This window comes from Bactrocera neohumeralis, chromosome 5 (genome assembly GCF_024586455.1).
Source record: "Bactrocera neohumeralis isolate Rockhampton chromosome 5, APGP_CSIRO_Bneo_wtdbg2-racon-allhic-juicebox.fasta_v2, whole genome shotgun sequence".
NCBI lineage: Eukaryota > Metazoa > Arthropoda > Insecta > Diptera > Tephritidae > Bactrocera > Bactrocera neohumeralis.
In genome coordinates this window covers 35,014,022-35,041,494 of record NC_065922.1, presented here as the reverse complement: position 1 = coordinate 35,041,494, position 27,473 = coordinate 35,014,022, and the positions used below count along the sequence as shown (strand labels likewise).

At 33.7% G+C, this 27,473-nt stretch overlaps 2 protein-coding genes across 2 annotated transcripts in view; one reads left to right on the top strand and one right to left on the bottom strand.

The window, feature by feature from the left end:
* Positions 1–27,473, top strand: part of LOC126759849 (uncharacterized) — a 690,051-nt gene that overhangs the window by 182,312 nt on the left and 480,266 nt on the right. The window contains exon 4 of the mRNA XM_050475014.1: positions 1,212–1,472. Within this exon, the coding sequence (XP_050330971.1) occupies positions 1,212–1,268 (57 nt within the window). The 3' untranslated portion in view covers positions 1,269–1,472. The remainder of the gene's footprint in view (positions 1–1,211; positions 1,473–27,473) is intronic.
* Positions 16,579–27,423, bottom strand: LOC126759846 (uncharacterized). The gene is made up of 4 exons (XM_050475007.1): positions 27,278–27,423; positions 24,088–24,668; positions 23,626–23,772; positions 16,579–19,707 (listed from the first exon to the last, which is right to left on the bottom strand). The coding sequence occupies exons 2-4, from the start codon at positions 24,460–24,462 to the stop codon at positions 19,066–19,068; spliced, it is 1,164 nt and encodes a 387-aa protein (XP_050330964.1). The 5' UTR covers positions 24,463–24,668; positions 27,278–27,423; the 3' UTR covers positions 16,579–19,065.

The window sequence follows — 27,473 nt, the reverse complement described above, 5'->3', positions numbered from 1 at the left end:
CCCCGCAAAGCTGTGTGTTGAATACCAAACGCGGTTCCAGACAAGCCGGTTTTTTCAATCTACATCTAGAGAAAATAATTCGAACTACAGATCTGAATAGAGAAACTACTGGCTTCGATGACATCGATATCATTGGCCATAACAACCGCGCCGTTAGTTCTGCTTTCTCCAGACTGGAAAAGGAAGCTAAGCAAATTTGTGTGGTAGTGAACGAAGACAAGGCGAACAATCATCAAACAAATAGTTACTGGCGACTTGGCTCTCACGGCACTGTTGTCAGTCATATGTTCGAAGTCGTAGATAATTTCGGGTATCTTGGAACCAGCATTAACACAAACAACAACGTCAGCCTCGAAACCCACGGCATAATAACTCTTGCCAATAGGTGCTACTTCGGACTGAGTAGGCAATTTGGAAGAAAAGCCCTCTTTCTACGAACAGAGACAAAACTCTATAATCAATGCGCATGCATGACGATGACAACATTTAATGAGATTTATGGCCCTTTGCGTTATGGAAACGACGAATACCACAGTCGAGGGAGCGATGAGCTATACGAGATATACGACGGCATTGAAATAGTTCAGCGAACTAATAGAGACGTGGTCCGCATGGATGAAAATACTCTAGCTCACTGGTCTACAGCAATAAAAAAGAAGAAGCCCCGAAGATCACTTCCGAAATCGTTTATTAAGCGTTATGGCAAATCTTTATTCTTATAATAAAACTAGATTCTTGACCTAAAACATTTCATTATGTTCGTTTTATTTTATTTTGAACCCCACATATCTAAAAAATAACATTCTTTATATTTTAATGGGGCCCTATCGTTTTAGCTCGTCACGCTGATGATATGTTGGTCTTCGTCATTTATTTTTGTGTGTTACAAACTTCGTGGCAAACATAGTAAAACATGCAATTAAAACCCAGTTGGAAGAGAGTAACCAAATTCATGAGTTTTCTCGAACCCTGTACCTAGCTAAAAAAACTGCAAAATATTCTCACAAATGCAGCGAACCTAAATAACTGTCTTTTCTGCAAACGACGTTATTATATTAGTTTATTATTTAGTATTACATTCTTAGCATGATTTGTATAGGTATTACCATTAGAAGTACGCTTTCTTAAATAATTGGAAATATTGTAACATACCTAAATTTTATTTCTCCTAACATTCGACACATTTTTCACATTATCTTGTCATTTTTCAGGTCACCTCTTCGGCCAACGACACACATATGACTTTCAACTTTCGGTTTTCGCGTTGACTTCGACATTCCGACTCGTCGCTACGCAAATGCTACATTACAATACGAACTAACAACCGATGCATACGTATGTTCGTATGTATGTGGCTTCGCGAGTGAAGTGTGAATGAAGATTGAATGCGTTTCTTTGGTTTTCTGGAAATTGCAACCAAAAATGCATAAATTAAGGTGGCCTGCCGAAACAAATCACCACAATGTAAATATGTAAGTACACTTTTATATATATTTATATGTATGTATGCATTTATTTAAGGACTTAATAGTCAAAATAGACACCTCAAGGACATCACATACTAACACACATGCATATTTATCAAATGCTTTGTACACAACACCGCCATTAACAAAGGACAAGCAAAACAAGAGGCAAACAAATAGAAAGGAGATAAACCAAAATATGCAAAAGCAATAAAGCAAACAAAGCGCAACATAAATGCCCAGCAAATCCTTGAAAATTTGTTTGTCTTTATTGGTGTTGCACTTTTTGTAAAGTGTTGGCAGTTTGCAGCATCTTTTGTTCAACCACATACAAATATAACTGTGCATACAAACTTGTGCAACGCCCACAGCAAAAAAGGCAGCGTCGTTCTGGCGTTTTGTAAAATGTCAGGACAACGAAGGCTACACGCTGCTGAAGGTTAAACCTAATAACGATGATAATGTTGTCAAGACGAAGTGAAGAAATCACTCTTAAACGTTGTTTTTGTTGTAATGTTTATTTTACACTTTGTTATGTGTAGTTTTTTTATTTTGCAGCCGTACGTGTATGCGTGCAACAGCGGGAGCGGTAGCCAAAGCAAAGCGCGTTATGAGTTTATTAACTGCCACAAATGCGGCAATTGACAAAAGCCAAATTCCGTTGCACTGAACGATTTCAAGCTGAGTTCAGTACTGAGCTATAATCTATGTGATTCCAATACTATGTATATGCAGTATGTTGCATATCGCCTCTTAGGACTGTTTTCTCAATTCAGTTGTGGTTAAAAAAGTCTTCTTTACCGAAAGAAAGAGCCTTGGTTATGTTAACCAGAACGTAACTGAAAGATGACTAACCATACATTAGTAAAACGGCTCTTAAGATAAAAAATTCGAAATGAGGTTAATTTCGATGACATCTTACTACCGGATCAAATTTGACCCAGACTGAGGAAAAAATATTTTCACTTATTTTAATACGGCGAATTGCTTACGTATGTAAGTACTTAAAACAGCCAAGTAGTATTCCATTTAACCAATTCATAGTGAACCACAGCACGGTAACTAAATAAGACAATGGCATCACTTTGATTTTTGACCGACTTTAACGCAGTTTTTTTCGTTTTCGACTGACTTTCGGCGCCACATTCACTATATTGATCGTTATATTCGACGTCATATTCATAAACCCACGTCTCAACTTTAATCATGATGCATTGAATGAATGTCGGGTTCTCAGCTTTATTGTCAAAAATTTCTTTTGCGACTTCTACTCGTTGTGGTTTTTGCAAAAGATTCAGGTATTTTGTTATAAGTCTAGCTTTGACACAGTCCATAGCCAAAACATTAACCCAAATGTGTACATCCGATGTCTAAGAGATTTTGAGATGCTGTCTCTCTGATGCCAACACGATGATTTCCAGTCACTTTTTCTTTAAATATTCCAATGTTATCGTCATTAACAAAGGTGTATGGACGTATGCATGAGACAAGTTTGCGATAACTACACGCCCTTCACTGAATGCCTTGTGCTACTCAAATACTTCTGTTCGTGATATACTAGACTCGCCAAAACATTTCTTCAGAATTTTCAACGATTCTGCTGTCGTGATTCCGTTGGAAACACAAATAATTGGTTAAAATCGCCAGACAAAATTTTCACGTCGTAAATAAATCACAACCAAACACACTAGTTGAAATATGTATGTAGAAAAAATCACAAGCAAAAAATCCAAAAACGAAAATTATCGATTCGATTCACGCACGTCGTAGATCAATCCTAATACGTAATATAGAATATATAGAAACGATTTTATCACACTTTCATCCTCTTGAGTTAAATTGCATTTCATTTGAGGATATGTTGCACACATTTAGTATTGGTGGCTTCTATTTTTGCTGCATTGATAAATTGTTTCTCAGTGTTTTTTTCGTAAATGACCTAAACTTGCTTGAAGTGCCTTTAATTTAAATGTTTTCAAAGGTACATCATTTTTGACTTTTAAAAGTTTCAAAATGCGCTTTAAAGAGCACCTTTCTTGCCTTCAGCTTCCAGAAATGAAAAATGTTTCGCTCATATTTCATATTTCATTTTCTGTTTTACTATATATAAAATTGTCCACAGGTAGTTTTCATGTATGGAAATGAAAGGATGGTATCCACCCACAATGTTTTATGAAACTCTAACGCTTCAGTACTATATAGGTTTACGCCTCTTACACAAGTGAATTTTGCTTTTAACCCCGGCTTCAACTAAAACGTTCGCTAAGTGACACTATATTAAAATACTACTTAAAACTTTATATACCAATGAGTCTGCGACTCTAGGAAAATTATTCGTGTATAGATATAAGTATATACATACTATATAAGTATATTGAGTAGTCGAAAAATCTTTTCATGCGAAATTGTAACAGTCACATTGTGTCATACCATATAGTGTTGGAAAGGTGAGACTTTAAGCGTCATTGAACCAAAAAATTTATTATTGAAAAAAAGTTACAGCTGTTCAAAAATGAGAGAAAATAATGAAGAAATTCGCTATATTTTGAAATTTTTTTATAAAAAAAGAAGAATGCCACGCAAGCCACCAATGAAATTTGTGAAGTTTAGGGAGTTTGATCGCTTCCGTTCTGGAAATTTCGAAATTTCGATTTACACTGATGAAATAACGTCCATAGCGGAAAAATTGCAAAAAGTGGTTGACCAAAATGGTACATATTTGTCTATTTATTTATTGTTATAAATATAAAACAAAATAAGTGGAAGTTTGATCAGAAATACGAAAAGACTTTTTCAACTACTATTATATCGCACAAGCCCTACATTTTGCGGAAAGTCATTGTGGTAAAACACTACATAACTATTGGATATAGCAACAATTCATAGAGGATTTGTCTGCAATAAATTGTCTCATATGAGATATATATATATAAAACTACGGAAGGGCTAAAATTAGTTTCAATATTTTGTTGGTGGCTTAGTTATACCATATGTTAGTTGATGATATCTAGAAAGTGTAAAACTTAATATCTGCAATAGAGTATTATTAAAGAATGACCATTAAAATTTGGTTCATATCGAACAAAAATTGGGCGGTAGACCGATAAGCTGCGCTATCAAGCTTACTGGTAAATTCAATGGTTAAATATTGTTTGTAAAGTTATCACAATTTAATCAGATTAGAAAATAACAATAGTTTTTTAAGACTTAATTTCACAAATTTGCATGATATGGTGAAATAGGGAGTTCCTACTTAACACAGCTTTAGAAATTTGACTTTTTGAAGTGCTCATTTAATCAAAAATCAAAATTTGAACTAGCCCTTCTGGCATTATCTTCCATACCCATATAGTTACAATAAATGTTTTTGGTGTTTTGAGTTTTGATAATTTTAAGCAGAAAAATCTTCTTTATGTCCGACACTTTTTGGCTATCCAAGGAATCTAAAAGTTTTACTTTGAATGCGGTAAATGTACATTACTTTTATTTATTTCTTGAATAAAATACCTCTTCAAAAAAAAAAAAAGAATTACACAACCAGAGTATTTTCTGACTGGCAAGTGGTTATAATCACTTAAACTTAATCTCATTACAAAGCATTGATTTCGACTTCCTCAGAGCGCACGAGACACTGGTACCAAGTATCGTCAACTGAATATCTAATTTTAGCTCAAGCGTTATGTCAATAAAACTATTAGGCTCATATTAGCATATTACGAGGGTATAAAAATAGATTTATGTGCTAAATGCCAATAACTTTGCCAAATTACTTACTAACCCACTTGAACTTATTCACAATCTAATCTAATCATTTGCATAATCAATTCAGCATATTGAAATAGAAAAAATATGAGCGACACTTTCATTGCTCATGTCAATAAATTATCGTGTATACTTACACTATTAATTATCATGTTAGGAAAAAAAATAAGTTAAATCAAATGGCGAAATCTATTTTTATCTCTAACGAAAATTAGTAATCGCACCCGAAATAAATGACCACAAAGAACTACATGTTCGTTTCATTACCTTTGGCAAACGTCATTGAACGCCAGCTCATAAGCGGAAGTTACACATTACCAATTGTGTCATCAATGTTGGCGCCAAATTCTAATATTTGTTTAAAATAACTCAATTATGTTGTGTAGCTTATTAGATAGTGAGCGATATGTGTAAGCGGATGTATCATATGTGACGTCACTAGCATTGACATTGACACATTTCCCCAACTGCATGACTGTATCGACACTACTATCTGCGATATGCCAGCATAATCAGTATGTATGTTAAGTACACATGTATTTATATTTTATCTAAAGTTGCTCACCCCGTTGTCCATACGTCATGAATGGAATTTCCGATAACGAACAACGAGCGGGTTCATTATACGCATAGTAGAGCAAAAACAAGCGCTCTTTTACTCTTACGCATACTTACAAACAAAATTCGAAATGAGAAGAGCTGAGTCGAGAGTGTGCATATAGCGCAAATGGTGAGTGTGCTAAGTAGACGGAATTTTTTTCATTATACAGAGCATGTGAATGCTTAATTTTTGATAAATTGGAAAATGATGTGAACAGTGATAATGAATAATCGTTGCAATTTGAATCCATTGAACCTAATACTACTTACCTTCAGTTCCAAAAATATTTTTTTAAACTATTCCGAGCCCACTTTTCTGTGTTTTCCTTTGAATAGTCGAATATTTCGACCTTTATGCACGGTAGCTGAAGAAGTAGAGGGTCGCTCGAGTAAGGTTGGAGAGAAGATTTCTACTAGATTCTAGATTTGAGACAACCTTTTAGCGTAATCAAACGAGGAAATAATTTAGGAAATAGGCCGTTGCGCTGTATTGCTATTGTGACTTCTTCGTGGTCGGGCAATGGAACGCCTGCTTCATCGTCATCGATTGGGGAATCGGGTTCGCCATCTCCTGATGTTATGCCTTCACTGCCATTCAGGAGGCTGAAAAAGTGGTCCTTCTATAATTTTAGTATGCTCTGGGCATCGGTTACTAGATCACCTCTAGGGTTCTACAAGAGTATGCTCCGGTCTTGAAACCTTCTGTTAGTCACCACATCTTTTCGTAGAATTTTCGAGCATTACCCCTGTCAAGCTCTTTATACGCACGCATTTCGGCCTCTCTCTACTTTTGTCGGCTAATGCGCCTCATTTCCCTTTTCAGCTCTCGGTATATATCCCATCAACGACCTTGTGGTCGATTGTAACGTTGCGAGGTAGGCAATCTGTTTTCTTTCCGCTGCGACACGGCACACCTCGTCGTACCAGCTGTTCGTTTGTCTTTTCTGAGAACCAAGCTCTCAGCGAGCAAGAGTGCAAGTCGAGTAGAAAACCGTTCGGCTGCTTCTCGACGTCGAACCATCCTTGTGTTTGTTGACGTGTATTTTTTGCTGCACAGAGGCGGGTGCGTATCTTGGCTGCAACAAGATAGTGGTCCGAGTCGATGTTAGGACTAAAACACTGGAGACGTGTCTTCCGTCTTTCACAACATGATCAATCTGGCTGATGGCTTTTCGATCCGGAGGTAGATTGGTCGTCATCAAAAGTGGGGTCTCTAATCCGAGGCTATTGATTAACTTTCATTGGGACGAGTTTTACGTGGCGGGTCCCCAGAACACCGCACAACCCTGAATAGGGATAGTTCGCCTTCTCACTTTGGCTCGACTTCAAACGGATGTTCTTTGATACCCAGAAGATACTTGGTTTAAGACCGAAAATCGTGAGCTGCTTGAGCTATATGTAACATAACCGTTTCTGATCACTCCCAAATGAATGGCGATCAGAGAACTTTCCTCACTTGCGTGAACTGCTACATAAGACCCCATTGCTGCCATTCAGCTTACGACAAGTAGTATTTGTAGTTTGAACTTTAAATATATTATACTTAGTTGAAATCTCATTCAAAATGTTGTTATTTCCGTTAAAGCTGAATACGAGGGTACTATTTTCTAACTTGACTATGTCTATTGACTAAAGCAAAGCCATTACGAAAGACATATAAGCAGGTTTTATCCAGCCTGCGACCTAAGGCAGGCATGCATTTTTGCGGATAAATTCTTACTACCGTCTGAGCCGCTCGAGGGACCCAAAAAGAAAAGTCGGTCCTAAAAAGTATATATGTATGTAAATAAATGATCGGTGCGATTACCTGAGTCGACTTAATCAGGCTCGTCTGTATCTATAATCCGAAGTAGCCATAAAGGTTTTAAGATATCGATACGAATTTTCGCTCCCGTCCTTTATATGCTTTATTTTCCTTTGGAGACATATCTAAATATTTTTGCTGAATTGATAATGAATTCAAACATGCTGCCACAGCATCACCGATCCAATTAAAAGCTTTATGCGCAAGTGATAATCATTCATAAATTCGGTATTAATTGCCAAGCTACAAGTCAGGCATTGCAAAATAAGCATGACTCTCATTTTATACTTCTTTGATCCTCTTTCTGCACACATATATATGTACATTAAATATATATAATATTTTCTGAGTACCCAAAAATATATTCTCACATATGTAGATATATGCATGTATCTTTGTTTAAATACACATATATTCAACAGCTGTTGGTTTTTAATTAAGTTTGTGTAGTTAAAAGAAAAATAATTCGGCAATTAAAACTAAAAAGGCTACAATAAAATAAAAAAAAAAAACAAATATTTATACAAGAGTTAAGCCAAAAATTCAACTCATAAATGTTGCTACCGCCGCTTGTCAGTTCAACGACATTTTAATTAAGCCTTTACCACACACATTTAAGTAATAAACATTCTAAATGCACACACACACACACACATGCAGCGTAGTGAATTCCTCACAAGTAACCAACCATAATTTTGGTTTTATACTTATTATTACGCGGGGTGCTCTTGAAATTATATAACTAGTCTTTAATACTCGTAACAAGTCGGAGTTCTCAGCCTAGTTAACAACCTAGTAAACCACATTTATGCAAGCGGTAGTTAAAATGTGGTTACATAAATACCTTAATGCTTGAAGTGGACGCATTGCAAAGGCGATGAGGAGTTTGAAACAAAACACCAAACAAGAATTGGGTTCGTAACCAAATTAAAATATGTAACTTGTTTTATTTAGATTTTCTGGTATAGATAGTTATCTCTAAAATTTTTGGCTTGAAATGTAATATTGGCGATTTTGCTCCGTTTTTATTAGTACTAAATCATCAGCTTCAAAATATAAAGAGGAAATGTAAACAGATAAAGGTTAGTTTGTTTAAGAGGCAGTTTTTGCTTCCAATAGTATTTTTAAAAATATTATATAAAAATATATACCATTTCACGGACTAAGCAATGTTCTCTCTTTCCATTTTAACAACCCTTTGGCAACTTTCTTTTTGTTTAAGAAGGGTTTGAAGGACTTAGTCGTGTAGCAGACGCACATTTCTTTATTTTTGGACGTCGGATTCACATTCAATCATCATTTCCTATCATATGAATTTTGTATTCAGACCATAAAATGTCGAACCAGCTCCTCCATAATTAATGTCTCATTTTTTAAACTGAATACGATTGCATCTATTCCGTTTTCTCAGCATTGGCACCTTTCCGGACAAAGTGTCAAAGAGATTTTTCTCCACAAGTCGCCTTCTTACCGTTCTTGAAGAAATTTGTGCACCTAATCTTGTTTAATGACTGCAGCGGTCTTAAACGGATCCCTCATCGACAATCTTGCAATATTTTTATCGACTTCCGCGGTCATTTTTTGTGGTCGATCTATGTTTTAAACTTTTTTCGAAAATTTTAAGGCATTAAACGCAAAGTTTTGGCACATATGAAATCGGTCACTATAATCTAAATGAATATAGTAAAATAACGTACTTAACTGATATGTCTCAAAAGTGTCGAAGTCACCGACCATTATGGTAATAATCACAACATTAATGCCTCATTAGAATATATTTTGTGGGATTTAGCATTACGATTTCGTCTGCATAATCAAACCACATACATCTAGGCATTAACCAAGTGTTCTATAATCCGCTCTACTCCAAGTAGCCAAAGTTGAGACTAAAGGTATTATCATATGTGTATCCACCTGGTGTTTCAATAGGCAAATTGCGACGCAATGACTTGTGCTAAATATAAGCACTTAAGTACATTGCAAATTTTACAAGTACACCACAAATAACACTGCCCAGACCTCTTACAATAATCATCCGGTTCAGTGTGCCTTTTACGAAGTCCACATAAACAAGACATTGTATGCAAGCAAAGAATAAACAAAAGCAAATTTGTCCAAAACACTGGACTAATTTGTTTATTTAAGGGATCGATGGCGAATAATGCGAGTGGTTGCGATGAGTAGCTATAAATATGTATGGATAGTATATATAAGAGTATGTAAATAGCTTTAAGCTGATTTAGGCAAATTCAGGTGCTAAGCCTTGGCCTTTATCGGCTGCGAAGAGTCGTCTTTGCAAAACAATAGAAAGGAATATTTAAGTCGGAAATGGTCAAGTCATTCAGATAGATTTGAAGATAGGACGCTACAAGTGTGTATGCATGTATGTATGGTATATGTATACAAGTGTATGTAAATATGAGTTTGTTGCAGATTTATGAATTGGCAGCTGAGTGGGAGCAGAGTTGTTCTGAAGTTATATAAGGATGTGCTTTGTGCCATTTGTATGAAGTAACGGTATTAATATTTTGAGTTGTTAACCTGTTAAATCCGTAAGGGATTATTAAATGCGGGAGGGATAAAGAAAGGAGACATCTTTCACAGTAACTATGCAGTTGTATATATGTATTTTGAAAAGGTAGATATTTGACACGACTGGGGATGTTTTCATAAATAGAGGTGTACTCACGGCATGCAAAATAATGATTACAACAAAAATATCACAAATTCAATAGGCAAATTGAATACAAAAAACTATTTGGTATGTTTGTGAAAATACCTTATATATTACGGTGTATATGTATGTATATATAGTATAGCATATAGTATATACATATGCATGTACATACATATGGATATTCCTACGTAGATATATATACATATACTATTCATATTTACCTTTTAACTCATTACAACTGCAATTATTTCCCTTTTTGTTGTTGCTGTACTTTGCCAAAAAGAAAAAAATGCACAACAGGTTTAAAATCTATGGTAAAATATGAGGAATACAATAAGGACAATAGAACATATGACCACTCGTTCCATTGCAATCGATCGACGTCGATGTGACTATTTAAGAACGAACTGAAAACCATCATGGAATTTAATGCTGATGTGTTTATGTTGCTGTCGGTATCTTAAAACATTTTTTTTAATTCTCTCATTGTTTCTTCACACAGGAAATGCTTCGTTCATTTTCTATTGTTCAGTAAAATTTTAAGCTGCTTATCGCTGATAAGTGTATTTGAGAATCGTTATTGTGTGTGAAAAGGACATTATTAACATATAAGTGTTGGCATGTGCTGCCCCTGTTTGTATATAGTTAAAAGTGTTAAAAATTCATATAGCTGTTTTGATGCCGTAGTGTCAAAAGCCAAGCTCTTTACCAGTTTTATATTAAATATGCACAAACGTAGCTTTAGATACTTTATTATCCATACATTTGGTCAGCGATTATAACTTGTTACCTTAGTTCCACAATTTACACAGTTTTCGTCTTCATATTAATACAAGGTGCTTTCCAAAGTAAACAGCACTTAAAAAAAAAGAACAAATGTTTTTTTCGACAAAATCAATTTATTTTATTCAAAATAGTCTTCTTTTCCTTTCTCCAGCTTTTTGCACGGTCCAAAAGCATGTCGAACGAGTGTTTTTGCTCGTTGGCCGGTATGGCCGCCAGTATGCCGGTGCAAGCCTTCTTAATGGCCTCTACGTCTGCATAACGGTTTCCTTTCATGGGCAAATGCATTTTTTCGAAAAGGAAAAAGTCGCACGGTGCCATATCAGGTGAATACGGGGAGTGGTTAATGGTTAAAATGTGATTTTTGGTCAAATAATCGTCCTTCGAATGTTGGATTCTGAGCAATTTTTGGTCGTCAATCAATTTGTGCGGAACAAACCGTGCACACACTTTTCGTAAGTCCAAATATTCGGCCAAAATGCGATAAATCGATGTTTTGGAGATGTTCAATTCCATTTCCATAAATTTTAATGATGATTTCGGCTGATTTTTAATGAATTCACGCACAGTTTCGATGTAATTTCCGGTGATCACTGATTTTGATTGGCCCACATATTGATCGCCATTTATGTCCTCACGACCACTTTGAAAACATTGAAACCGTTTGTGCACTCTGCTACGGAATCTAATGTTGGCTCTTTGTTCGAAGCTCATTTTCGCACCGATAACACAAACATACTGACACTTAAAACGCAATAACTTCACTTCCAATCGGTGAAATGTCATGAAATTCTCCTATCGATAAAGATAGCAGATTCTAACGCACTGGTCGACATATAGATGGCGCCACCAGGGGGCGCTACATAAAAAAAATCCTGTTTACTTTGGAAAGCATCTTGTATATTCAGATATATCCCTCGGCGAGTTCACAGAGTTACCTTCGAAACAGAAGCAGAGGAGGTGCTCCAGCGTCTCACTCCTGTCTACTTTCTTACACTTTCTGCATATATTGTCGTTAATAATGTCCATCCAACTCGCTTGTGATGCCAGTTAGTTGTGACCTGTCATTAGGCAAACAACCGTCCGGCAGTCCTTTCGAGATCTTTTGAGTAAAAAGCATGTGTATTTTTCTTCCAGGCTCTTACGCGTGATTTTAGTTATGCTTCATTAATTCATTCCAATCCACCTCTAATTCGTCTGTCAGCGCCTTCGGAAAATTCAATGTGTATCGTTTTTAACGGCTTCAGTATTTCCTGTACTGGTTCGGTATCCAGACGGTTGGCATTTTTGGCAATCTCATCAGTTGTTTCGTTCCCCGTAATTCTTGTGAGATACAATGTGAGATTATTACCTTTATTTCTTGCTGGCTTTTGAGGTAGACATACATTATTCTTTTTTATGTTGTTTCCTGCTTTGTTAGCTATCGCAACCGCTTTCTCGAGTGCGAAGTCTTCCGCTTGGAAGATACTGCAATATTCCGGCAGTTTGAGGAGTTGCCTAAGATCCAGCTCAGAACAATCGATTTCGGCGACCACTTCTTTAGCAATTTTTGATCCGTCTGTATAGAAGTTCTAACTTCCACAGGCCAGTCGCATGCTCCTGCACAATTCAGCCTCTTTAAATATTTGTGGTAGGTTGAGTAACTAAATTTATCCCAGGTTATTGATATTATCTTAAATTGTTAAATCAACCCCGTTGTGCCTAGATAACTGTATTATTGCCATTTATCTCTATACGGCTTCGTTTTATTCTATATAAAACCTCCTGCAGCTCAGCAGAGATTTTATGCATGTTATATTAGCGGCCTTATCCAAAACTGTTTCCGAACTATTAACGATTGCGCTTTTGTTGAATGCTCTTTCGTCAAGAACGAGGCGTAGATCTTACTTCCTTAATCAAGTCTTCTTCTTTACTGGCATAGACACCGCTTACGCAGTTATAGCCGAAATTCTCTTCCGAGGCTTTTGTTTATTTTTCATTGTTGGCTTTTTTACGTGGCGGGTCGCAAACCCAATGTACAACCCTGAGGAGGGATGGTTCGCCTTCTCACTTTAGCTCGCTTTCAAATGGATATTCTTTGGCTACCCAGAAGATACTGGGTCTAAGAGCGGAAGTCGTGAGCTGCTTGAGGCAAAAGAATCGTATCTGAACACTCCCAAATTAATAGCAATCAGAGAACTTTCCTCCTTTGAGTGAACTTCTACACATGACTCCATGCTTTATCCTATGTTCTATTACCTATTCTATATTTAGGATTAGCGAGTGAAGTGCCTTCATATAGGAGTGCTGTGCCTTGATAAGTTAGCCTATATAAGCTATTTTTATTATAGGCGTCTCTAATTTTTTCTAATATCTTTATTGATCTATATACTCTCTCGACTAAAAGGGAAACAAAATGGTGGTAATCGCTCCACTACAACAGAATTTCTGCTTATATGAGCTCATAGCTTTAGCGTACGAAAGTATACTATGTCACAAAAACACTAAACTAACAAAAGCAACATCTCATTGAAATATTTAGACAACACAAGCCCCTCAATGAATAACAAAGTAATTTGCGCTGCAATTATTATTATTATTACATAAGAACTTCAGAAATTTTATACTAAAGCATAATACGCATATTTATATATAGAAGGAAACAGTTAAGACTTAACAATGATATATCCCTCATGTTTACCTCGAACAGACGGTATTTTCAAATTTAAATTTATTTTTATAAATAACGGATAAAATTTGTGAGTCCCCGCTTTCATTAAACTGGCTTTGTGTAAATCACCGCACAAATAGAGATTTTAATAAATTCATTGCATTTTTATTGTCTATAATAAGATTTCTGGTTTTCTTACAATAATATCTAGTCGCTTAAGTTGTGTCTGCTGTAAGCGCTGTATAATTATTACTCAATCACAGCAAGTTGCACGTCGTGCGAATCTCATTAACGAGCATTACAAAGCTGGCGAAATCACTTCAGGTAGCTTAAATAGTACGAGTCTCACAAAGCATTACCGATAACTTAAGAGGGCACGTGAATTTCACAATTTCTATTTCTGAGGCATAAATCAGACAAGTTCATAAAAACAGTTTGCTTATACGATTTAATGCATTTTAATTTGCTGTAATTTAAAAAAACATTCTATATGTGTGTGTATATATACGGAAGAGTTCTTCTACATTTAATTAGCACTTATAATATGACGCTTTAGAAGAGTAAAAACTGAAGATATTTAATTGGGTTTAAAGTGATGTTTGTAGCTCACGTGCCCAGACAGTTGGATTCATTAATTATTATTTGAAGTTAATATCGTGAATATTAATACTATATTTTTCAATCATCTGATCAAATTTGACCCGGACTGGAAAACAAAATTTTTTTTGCTTCATGTTGACGCCCCAATTTATATTCCTGGTGAGACACATTAAACAAAGAAAACCATCACCTTGATTTTTGACAGAATCCGACGTGCTTGTTTCGGTTTCAAACTAATTTTGAAGCGACATTCGCTAAATTTTTGTACAATTTACATACGTTTTCATAACAATAATAGATTGTTGTACACTTTTGTGTCATAATAATAACCCACGTCTCTTCATCAGCACCGATACCTTTGATGAATGTAGCGTTCTTAGCTACGTTAGCAAACCTCTCTTTGGCGACCTCTACTCTTTGTCGTCTTTGAAAAAGATTCAGTACTTTTGGTACAAGTCTGGCATTAACACGCTTCATACCCAAAACATTAACCATAACGATTATCAATGCATAGAAATCTCCTCTGCTATCTCTCTGATGTCGTTATGACGATTTGTCAAAACTGTTTTTTGACTTTTTTGATATTATAGTCGGTGGATAGGCTGGACTGGAATAAAGCAAGTTTTCGTTGTCATAACGACCTTCACTGAATGCTTTGTGCCACTCAAATACTAGGTCTGTTCATTACAACCTACAACACTTTTACAACATTTTCAACGCTTCTCTGACCCTGATTCCACTGAAAACACAAAAATTTAAGCAAACTTGTCGCTAAATTCTTTTTCCAAGGCAAAAATCGCCAAACAAACTTTTCTCTTCAGAAACAAACAATTAGCAAACAGACACTTACAAACTTATGGCGATCAAAGTTGAGAAACGTAAAAAACGCGGTATCAATCTAGCAAAATTGGTTTTATCGATGGGGTTTGCGAGCGCGGTTTAAATTAAATTTGATCGGTTGGTATACATAATATGCATATAATAGTACCATATGTGCTTTGGTTGTGCCAAATATAGATTTTGAGTACCGTTACTTTCGACAAGTTTGGTACTCAAAATCTATATTTAGCACTTAACTCTACATCCTGTATATTAAGTAATATTTCGAATTGCTACTCAGAATTAGAAGAGGCTAACTGAAGATTATAATTTCACTTAATTCTCGAGTATCAATTGAAATATACTTCAAACTATCTTAGATAATCTCTCCACTCAGTACTTCCGGGGAAAACTGTATGGACCTACTAACACAGATACATTTCATCGGTGATACATTGAGAATAGTATAATTAAACCCATTAGCAAATAACTTTCAACGATTTTTTAAACACATACTACTAGGGCAAAAAATAGTAAGACCTTTACATTTTAATTTTGCGTGAAACCCCATTTGTCGATATATATTTTTTTTTGGTTGCTATGACTTCCAGTAACATCTGTGCCAAATTTCACATCAATTAATTATTAGTGTTTAGTATACGTATACGCTTCTCTTTCTGAAGAACATAAAAAGGCATTCGGCGATTTTTACGATGAGTGAAATTATTTAACAAAGAAGTTCCATTAAATTTTGGCTGTGAAAACAATTTTCTGGTGCCGAAACGTTAAGAATATTGGAAAATGCCTTCGGTGGTAATTGTTTGACGCGAGCAAGTATTTTTGATCGAAAACGCGTTGACGACGAATCATGTCCAGCACGTCCATCAAACAGCAACTGATGATCAACACGTCAATAGGAGTTGGTGCTTGAGAATCGACGATTAAAAGTCAGAGGTCTTACTGCCATCATTGAAATATGGGAAGAATCAGTAAAAACATTTTGAGAGATCATTTGAACCTAAAAAAAGTGAAAACAAGATGCTAATGCTGATCGCTTTACAAGGTGAGAGATAGTAGGATTTAATCTGTAGTGAACTTTTAAGTCATTGTATGGGGAATTATATACAAACCACGAAACATTTTTTGGTTATCGGATCATTTGTCTCCGGGTAAACACTCAAGCAAATTCGATGGAGCTGCTTAAACTAGGCATCTATACTTCAGAAGACTGTTACTCAAAAACTATATGAGTTATCGCTTTTAGTATATTATATTTTTAAATTTTTTTATTTTTTTTTTTTCACACTAGATGATGTGCCCTAAATAAAAATGAAATCCTTTTCTTTATATTTTATAAAATTTTCATAGTTTTATTTTTCAAATATTTTTTAAATTTTTAATAATTTTTTCCCTTATAGATAATTATAAATTTAAAAAAATACTTAGAATAAAATTTTACACTTAGCGACCTAAGTACTCATACAAAAGTTGTGGGTTTTTTCAGTTTTGCTTAACAATACTAAATATAATACTATTTTTTAAGTATAGACCTACTTCGCAAGTTAGCTGGGTCTTTAATTTAAATTAATTTGATTCGGTTTAACGTTTTTTTACATATACAATATCACAGCGCAAAAGCAAATGCAAATGAGCACTTGACTGAATGAAGTTTATCTCTTATTTTTTTAATATAATTCTTTATGTCTTGGTGTTTTTTGCTCTTTCTTATTGCAATAATAAATACATGTTTCTATGAATGTATAAATATTTATCGAATGTTTACACTCAATGATTTAGATTAGATTAAGAAATGCAAGTCATTTACACATTTTGTCTTTAGATATTCGTGGCTTAGGTGCTAATTGTACACACTGACATAGAATAAAGATAATAAATTAAGAAATAGAGTGAGAATTAATGTAAGGAGAGAGAGAGAGTTGTGAGAGTTTCTGTGCCTAGTCTTTGATAATTAGTTTTCGAAATAAACTCGTAATGTATTGAGTAATCATGAGAATGCATATGGATATGGAAACATATAGTACATATGTATACATATATCATCATTTAAAATGCAAAACAACGTTTCATCAAAAAAAAATCGAAAATGGCTGTCAGTTATAATAGCCCAAGATGTACCCATTTTGTAACAAAAACTCAAATTTCGTTTCAATATGAGTGAATGTTAACCAATATATAACCGTTATATAACCACTTTATAACGAAAACTAAAATTTTATTTCAATACAAGTGGTTCCGATTTTAACGTTTTTCTTTCGTCTGTGAACTTATGAAAAGTGTTGTTACGTTATTTTGCATTTTAGGTGACGATACGTATTAAGCTTATGAGCAGAGGCGCGTAACGCAATTTTCAAGATTTATTTTCGTAAAAGCTTAAAAAAGTTATAAAAAATTTGCTTTAATTTTTTGTACGGAGTGATAAAAGATTAATTTTCAATATGTTTTTATTAAAATTTTAAGTAAAAGTTGTGAACATGTCCGTTCCTATTTTAAACAGCGTCAAAATTTACCATTTCCAAACAAATTTTCATGACTTTTATCTAAATAACACCGCCGAATTGTTTTAATAACTGTATATTCTCGCTTTTCGATTTGATAATTTTGTAATTGAAATTAATTGTCCGGCATTTGACTCATTAAATGCAGTTATAACACTTGCCGCTGCCTCTGCTGGCGTGGCTTTTATCTCACTATGGGCGCTTACATGCCGCGCCTCTGCTCACGTGCTTCTAAAGCTTCTTAAGATTATACATGTATACATATATAGTATGTATATGTGTGTTTATGAATTTGCGATTTCTGCATGCATTTTCTGATATAAACAAGCATTTAGAATAAAAATAATAATAATAATAAGTGTGAACGAATAGGAACCAGTCAAGCAGCTTGCGCCACTTGAATGTTAATATAGCCAGTCTATATGTATGTTGAATTTAATATGAGCTTATTTGTGCATATTACGGTGTATGTATGTGTGTATGTATGTATGTATATGCCTGTTGGTGCTGTTAATTATGGTTGTGGGTGTGTGCTCGCTCAGTTATCAAAGTAATTGAGACGGTGCGATGTGTTGACTAGAAATACTACAACTATCAATTTGTGTTTGTTTACTTTTTCATTGTTGTTGTTATCGTTGTTGTTATGCATATGAAACCGAAAGTGAAAAATGAAAATGAAATTGAAAATTGAAGGCAGCCGCGCATTTGACAAGTAATTTAATGGAAATTGCCTTTTGATTTTTCATGTTGTTGCTTTTGTTGTTCCGCACATTGAACTTGAACTTGTGCAATTGTAAAAACAACAATCGCAGCTTGCGCTGCGCGTTCTATATGAAACGGTATGTAGTGTAATAAATAAATATGCTTGTATGTTTGTATGGAACTGGCGAGATTTTTGCTTATATTACGTAGTTGTTGTTGTTTTTGTCGTTATTGGTTTAGTTTCGCATGCAAATAATTTATAATTAAATACAAAGTGCTTTGTTTTTGTTGTAGCGTATTGGTGCAATACTACTTAATACTTGTTTGCCATTGCTGAAGCAAACGCGTTGCTAAAATATTTTTGATACTTTTTGTGTGGATTTGTCTTATTAACATTACTGGAATGCAGTCACTGTACGCTAAAGAAGTAGCTAAATTCTTATACACATTTTTTCTAATACTAATAAACTCAATAATATAGTATTGCTATATATATTTGGAAGGCAATGCTTTGACCTGGCATGTTTAGACGTGCGTATGTATGCATTTAAGCATTTAAAGCGAAAATTGCTTGAGACTCAAAATGATACTTTCATATATGCAACTAGCAACTATGTACATATATGCATATATGAAATTAAAATCTGTAAATCGTATAACCTTTTGTTGTTCACACACACACCGGCTCACCGCGTGTTGCGCGCATGCGCTAAACGTCTTCTGCTACCAACTACACTACCATTCGAGCTTTTGCGCCTATTTGCCGCGCCTCTGCTGCTACCACTATCACTGCGCTCCGCTGACGTTGTCGCCGTTTTTAGCGCCGCTAACTGACCCTTGACACGCTTGTTTTTGCTAATGCTGCCAAAGTGCTTTTCGACCTCATTGAACGCCTTTGGATTGGCCATCAGCGCAATTTGACCGCGTCGCTTTGTTTGTTGGCGCAGCACCTTCCACATGGTCTTCAAAAATTCGTAGTAATAATATTTCACGAACATTAGATCGATTGTGTTCGCCTCCTGCACAATATGCGGATTGCTTTCGACGCGCCGCTTCGTGTAGAGCTTTATGCGCTTATTCATTTGCTCGCTTGTCACTTGCGGTAGCGCGCTGCCGCGTAACATACGCGGCGCGGGCATTGTGCCATTGATGGCCGTCTCCAATTCACACAACATGTTGCGTGCGCTGATAAATAATCGTCGCAGTTCGCGTCCTGTGCTATTTTCACGTTGCAATTTGGCCATATCCCAGGCGCGCTGTATGCTGCGCAAATAAGCGAATGAACCCACAAAGGATTGCATGTTTCGGTACCACCGTTTGAGTGCGATCTGCAATGGAATTTGAAGAGAATATATTTTTTAGTTAAAATAATTTAAAATTGTACATACATATATTTTTTTATAAATTAATGAAATATATTTAAAAAATTTTATATTTGGTTTATAAATTCCTTTGTGTTTAGAAACCGAGAAAACCGAAATTTGTCAAGGCATTTATGCAGGCGAGGCTTTTAAAAAGTGCGTGGAAAATTGAAATAAGGTTATTTTGAAGGCCATATTAAATATTTTTTTGTTATTGTCAGTCCGGTTTAAATTTGATCAGATATTTTTTAATTCTATTTTATTAATTTCACTCTAGATGTGCCCTAAATAACTTATTTCTTTAAATCTTACAAAATTTTCATAGTTGTTTTTTTTTCTCATTTTCAATCCGGTTCAAATTTGATCAGCTATTGCAATATATTTGATAAATGCAAACATGCACTATTTCAATGAGCAATAAAAAATTATACAATACAATTTTATCGCGCGCACTCGTAAACAGTCTATAGTGCAACCTGTTTACTTCAACAGCTTTTATATGTAGGTATATAGACATGCGCGCAAAATCAACCGTGACCTACCACAACTTAAATGAGAGAGTATAATACCAGCACAGCGTGTGCTATAAAACAGCTGATATCGCGCTATAGAGCACAGCGGAGCATATAAACGCTCAGCGCCCACAAGCGCACGCTCTTCAGTTGTGGCGTCATCGCGCTTCCTCTTTTATAAATTGAACGCTACTAAGCGTGTTAGCGCGCCGGTCAAACGTTTAAGCTTTCAATTGAATATTTAGACATATTGCAATTTAAATATACACATACATACATATGTATGTACATATATGTAAATTTGTATTGCATATGCATGCTAGATTATTAATTTTGTTTTTCGTTATATATGGAGTTCATAAATAACTGTAAAATGTTAATAAAAACACGTAGCCATTGACACCTTTTTTATCAAATAATTAATTAATACTTTTGTATTTATGTATATTTGTATGTATGTTTTTGGTTTGCTAAGTACCGTAATGTCATACGTGATGTTGATAAGTTGTTAAAGACAAGCCGCACGCTTTTATACAAAAGCGCTCTGCTGTTGGCGTGAAAATTATCGTTATTTAAGACTATTATTATTGCCGTACGGTATAATTTGAAGCACCTGACCACAATCATTACCGGCGTTTGTGTCCCGTGTTTGATTAAAAGGGGTTTTTTTCAAAATTTGTTATTTATTTTTAACAAAAAATATAGCTATTTGCTATAATTTTTTCTGTTAACCAATAAAACGCAAATTAATAACTTTTTATAATTAACAATAATCAGAAAATTAATATTTATAACTTTAGCCATAATTTCATGCCCACCAGCTGTAGTTTAGCGTACTATTTTTTTTTTTTATTTAATCTATTCCCCAATTACTCATTTTCTGGCCGCTCTCAGCCACTTGCAACTACCCCATTCACCGATTTATGTTGCTGTTATTTTTTTTCAATATTCTTTAACTTTCTTATTTTATTCGCTCAAGTCATTGATTTGCGGACACTTGTTGTTTCTCCAACAGACACAAGTGCATACATACGTATATACAATGTGAGATTTCGCCACGATGGCAGATAGCAAACGCACATCGGGTACAATATGAATCACGGTAAATAAAAAGTCAAACAACAACAAAATCAAAATCGACACACGGAAAACACAAACAAACAATTTCAATTAGCTTTTGGTTTTAACATTTGCTTTTTCATTAGACGCGTCTTAAACTTTCAGTGAATGTACGTACATACATACATATGTATGTTTGCCTCTCCCTGCTTCGGCACAATTTGTGATGTCATAATGACTATTTTTCAATATTTATGAGCAATGGGTCCAAAACGAAATCAGTTTACCGAGTACATTGTGTTTGAAAGTGGCGTAGTTTTGTTTAAATATTGGAACACTTTCGCTTTAAGTAATTAATTATGGATTTATATGCAGTAAAAGTGGGGATAGTAGAGAGATGTTTACTTTTTACTTTTCCCTTAAATTGAAACAAACTATGCTTAAAAATGACAAGTAAAGGCAATATACCAAAAAAAAAAGAAAAGAAAAATTAAATGTCCTATAAAATTTCCAAAAGCAAAGTTTTATCATGCCTTCACCCCCATTCTAAAAAAAATTGCCTGCGCAACTGGCACGTATCAGTCATGCGATATTGCAATTGATAGCAACACGCGATCGCTTGGCATCGATCACACGCTTTAGCGCATGCGCATATACATACATACAAACGTTATACACCTTGCCCTTATACGTATATGTACGGAAGTTTTCTTTTTAGCCAGCGCGGACATAATAAAGGGAGCACTTGTGATAAGATAACATTCTCAAGCGATGAATGAATATGACTAGTCGCAGTGATTGTAACAATAATTATTGCGATTTATGACCACACAAGCTACTGATTACGTTAAGTGAAAGCAAAATCCTCAGTTATATATGAATAGCTGCTCTGAACTTTAGAAAAAAAAATATTATGATTTTTTCTTATTTATTTTTCAGTTAGCTGTCATAAATGTGTTTAAAAAAAGTTTGTGCTTGTTGCAAAAACAACTGCATAACGCATTCTTTGAGTATTACAAATGTCAAATGCATTACATAAATGCGTCTGACGCGTGCCTTTTGAGTGACTCACTGACAACAGTGTATTACTAATATGTCTATTAGAAATGCCTTTGCCCTCGCACATGACGACATGCTGCCACTGCACATACATGCATACACATAATATATATCTTTATATGTACATATATACATATCATCTAATTTTGTTGATATAAACATGAGATCTTCGCCAGCGAAGTGGAACCGTATCAGCATTATTTTTGTATATATATACATGTATATTTTAGAAAATAGCGCAAAATTAGTTGAATCAATTTCTCACGATACTAAACAAAAAAAAAATGTATCGGAAATTCCTCAAAATACATATATATTCGGTTTTATTCGGTTTTAGAATTCCTTATCTAAAATGCAAAATAACGTAACATCACTTTTCATAAGAACGCTATAATAAAAACCACTCATATTGAGTTTTGGTTATAAAATGTTTATATATGGGTTATATCTGAGATAAGTTTACAGGTGAAGGATAAACGATATAATAGAACCCACTCATATTAAAAAAAAATTAAGTATTGGTTATAAAATGGTTATATATCGGTTATATCTGAGAGCGGAAGCTTGAAATTTAACGATATTACACATATAATATGATGTAGTAAAAATATTTTGGGAGATTTTTACTTTACCCTTGACAATGGTTTATGGCAACTTTTGTAACGAGATCTTCTCAAATAAAAAAGATTTTAATACAAGAACTCGATTTTGATCGAGCAGTTTGTATGACAGCTTCGAACAATATTCGCGGAGATTATAGACTTGCAAAAATTCGCGAAGCTACCTAACTGATTTTCAAAGCCTTCAAGCACGGAAAACGATTTCAGAAAGCTTTCGAGTTTGAACAATTTTTTACTGTCCAAATTTGGCTATATCTAACTATCTATACATAAATTGCTAATATTACTTTTTTTAATTGTGCAGCTATTAAATTTGCTATTTTTTCATCTTTGCTTTTCTTTTTTCAATCTATTTGCATACATTGTAATGAGCAACGAAATGACGTGCAGTTTTTCAATGATTTTGTGCTTTTTTTGTTGGCTATTTTTCACGCAGATATTTCCGTTTACTATTAGCCACACAGCAACGGAAATACCAGACTAATTTTTGTACGCCAATGAAATATGTAATTGTATGTATGTATGTCGTACAGACATATGCGCGTATGCTTTGAGCAGCTTAACAGCACTAAATATTGTTGTACAAAAATGCAATAAGGACTATATGCATGTAGATATATATGTATAAAACTTACCGTTGAGTTGAGCTTCAATTTGGGCAAAAATTTATAAGTCTTATTGTGCAGCGACCAAATATGTATATTGCTTATATCAATATCTTGTTGACCGGCTTTCAACTTCTTGTACTCGGTGCCTGCCGACTTTTTCAGCATGTTGAAAATCTGTAAATATGTGAAGAAAACAAAAAACTTATTAGATGCATGCAAATAACGGTAATAATATGTAGTAAATAATGGAAAAAAATTAAACTTGAATTTCTGAGAATTTTAAATTTTTCTAAGTTTTTAAATATATGTACATACATATGTACATACATACATACATACATCTATTTTTTATAAACTTCAAATTTTACTAATATTATGCTTAAAAATCTATTATAATTTTTTTATTGCTTTTTGTGCTCTCGAATCTTAAAAATCTATTTTAAATGTTTTTTTTTGTTAGTTTCAATTTGTTTTTTCACTCAACCCCACCTGTTTTGTTGTGTTCTTCCGTCGCATGGCACTGCCACTTTGTGTCGCCGACGGCACATAGAAACCACCGCAAGGATTCACCCATGGCAGATCTTTGGACGTGTCTATATTCCAATTACTGTGACGTTTGCTGTGTCGTTTCCGTTTTCGCGAGCCCTCGTTGGCTGTTTGCGCCATCGTGTAGACTACACCGCTGCTCACATCTATCGTGTTTTGTGTTAACGTCACACCCACCGCCTTGTTCTTTGCGCTCGTGCTGGCTTTTCTTGTTGCCGTCACTGTTTGTGCGTGTGTGGCTTGTGTATTATTGGCGGGACTATTGATAGTTGTTGTGGGCGCTGCTGAGGCGCTGGTGCATATTGTTACTACGATCATAATGAAAATGAGTCTGCTTCTTCGGCTGCTGCAACTTTTCTGTGCGTATTTGGTTTTTTGTATTGTTTTTGTTAATTTGTTTACTTTTGTTACAACTGTGGGTGACCGCACGCTGAATGAGAGGCGTGGGTGCGTTTGGGTGTGTGAAAATTCGCTTTGGTTCGCCGTTTTGCTGGATTTATTGGTTGCAAGTGATTTGCAACCACCTGAGTGGATGAGAAGAATAATAAGATAAAGGATTATTATAACTACTGTATTTTTATTTTACTAGTCATTGAATAATTTTATTGAAAAAAATATATAAATGAAAATGTTTAAATTAATTTTATTTTTAAGAAGTTGTTTTTAAAATGAAAGTGTTTTCGAACGAAAGAAATACATAATGATTATTAGTAAATATGCTAACTAGAATAACTGATTCTTAAACATGCGATAATTTTAACATGAAAAAATCATTTTTAAAATATTTAAAAATCGTTTTTAAAGATATTATACGTAGTAGTTTAAGTATCGCTAAATTCATTTCCTATATTTTGAAATAGATGTTTAAATTAAAGTCATTTTATTTTCCATTCCGAGTTTCAAAATCGTTTTAAAAGAAATTATTTACCATAAAAATATAAAAAATAAAATTTTAATTGCTTCAGCGCGTCTGATTCGTAGACTATATAAAAATTTACCACTAAAAACTATAATCCAAATTAAACTAAAATCAGAAAAATGTTAACTCATGCCCACCAAAGTTATAACACTCTTCACAAATGCATTTCTTATAGCAACTACATACTTGTATATGCATAACTAAATCTGAAACCGTATACAGCCAACGACTTTCAAAAAAAAATTTCATTAATTGGTTGGTTTGTATGGCAGCTATGTATGTATATGCTATAGTGCTCCAATCTGAATAATATTTTCGGAGATTATAGCATTGCCTTGAGAAATAGTGGGTGCCAAATTTCGGGACAGTATCTTCTCCAATAAAAAAGTTTGTCATAAAAGTACTTTATTTCGATCAGTCAGTGTGCTTGGCTAGTAATGCTTTAGTAGTCCGATATCGGCAATTCCGACAAAAGAGCAACCTCTTAAGGAGAAAAGGATGTGTACAAAATTTCAGTTCGATATATGAAAAACTGAAGAATTTATACTCGTACATACAGACAGACAGGCAGGGTTTAGGGTATAAAAATTAAAACTTTCAAGCTAACAGATTTTCAACTTAAACATGTAGTATATAGAATTAGTAGAAATCTTAATCCTATACTAAAATTTTATTTCAGAAACAAGCAATAAGGGACCTTTTAGTATATAAATATTTTATTAAAACAAAAATTATGACAAAAAAACTTCTAATTACACACACATTTGGAGTTTCTGATTTTAGAAATATAAAATTAAAGAAAAGGGTTTGATTTCTAAATTTAGAGCCTAAAGTCTTAAATTTGATAATAATAGAAATAATTTTCGAAGGAAGGAATTTTCCTTTTTTAAAAAAGGAAACGTATCTATTTGTATTCATATATAATTTAAATCTGACCGAACGACGTTTTTACAAAAAAAGTTATAAGATTATAATTATGCGTAATCTAAATATGAGTCGAAGGACTTTTTTGTAGATAAGAAATTTATAAATTTATCAACTAAAGTTATGTAGAAGAATCTTTTTGTACTATAAATAAAATTAATTTAATTTAAAAAGTAATGGTTGCTTAGTGAAAATAATTTTTAATTTTAGTTTTTAATATTTTTATAATTAAAATCAACTTTTTTATTACACATTTTGCAAACTTTTCGTTTGAATAATAACATTATTGGAATTTGACATAACTTTTTTTAAGTAACTTATTCTATTTCTATATATTTCATCATATTTTTTATTTATTCATGTAACTTTAATTAAGTTTATAGAATTATTTTGTATTTAAAATGTAATTAAAGTACTGTTATATAAAACATAATTCTTACGATAAACTAAATTTTTTTTTAATGTAATTTCAAATTTTTTAATCAAAATTTTTATTTATTTTAATTAAAATAGTTCATCGTAATAATTATATTTTATATAAAAATAATTTAATTTAATTAAACATTATTTAAACTTAAATTAAATTAATTTTTGTTTAAAATACTATATTTTTTATTTATTATTTTTTATTAACGTAAATTTTATTTATTTTATAGAATTACTTTATACTTAAACCTAAATTAAAATAATTTTTGTTTAAAATATAATTTTTTTATTTATGTACATTTTATTTATTTTTTAGAATTACTATATGTATATTCAATTTTAAATTAAATTAATTGTTATTTAAAAATAACTCTTTTATTTATACATTTTTTTATTATATTATATTATTTTAATTTCGTTTATAGCATTGCTCAATATTTAAATTTTTAATATAATTTGTATATCCCAGTTCCTTATTATTGGTTAAAATATTTCTGTTAGTCAGACTACTTCCAATACTTTCTTTAGTTTTGTACACACATTTAACTAATTGCGTTGACGTAAAATTTCTTTAATTAACTTATTGGAAAACACCACAAGCCGATAGATAATACCTTGTTATTATCATAACTTCTTCAGACATACATATGTATGTACATACATAGTTACAATCCAACTTATCAATAACAAAAAGCTTGAACACTTCAATTTTGTATGAATGCACTTCCAATGAGCTGATAAGTTAAATATGCTCATAGCCAAAAATAAATTAACTTTGAAGTGAATAAATATATAAATAACTTTGCTTAGACGATTAACTAAATAAAACTTAATTTAACAGCAAATCAAAAGCAATACACACACCGCATACTAATCCAAGTAAATACGAGTAAATTTCGCTGTGCTCATCCACTTGGGGTAATTGGGTGGGCTGCGCTCAATGGGCGCGCTATTAGCCAAAAATCGGCTCACGGCGTTCGTGACTAAGGCGATTGCTGTTTTTTAAGTGGTGCGACACTTCACTTTGAAGACACGATGTCGCGCACAAATGCCGGTAATA

Bases quoted from the DNA above. Each gene is read 5' to 3' on its own strand.
- LOC126759846 (XM_050475007.1), bottom strand. From the start codon at position 24,462: ATGATCGTAGTAACAATATGCACCAGCGCCTCAGCAGCGCCCACAACA. The intron at 23,773-24,087 runs GTGGGGTTGAGT...ACATATTTACAG, and splicing joins GGAAGAACACAACAAAACAG to ATTTTCAACATGCTGAAAAA. The intron at 19,708-23,625 runs GTAAGTTTTATA...ATTCCATTGCAG, and splicing joins AATTGAAGCTCAACTCAACG to ATCGCACTCAAACGGTGGTA.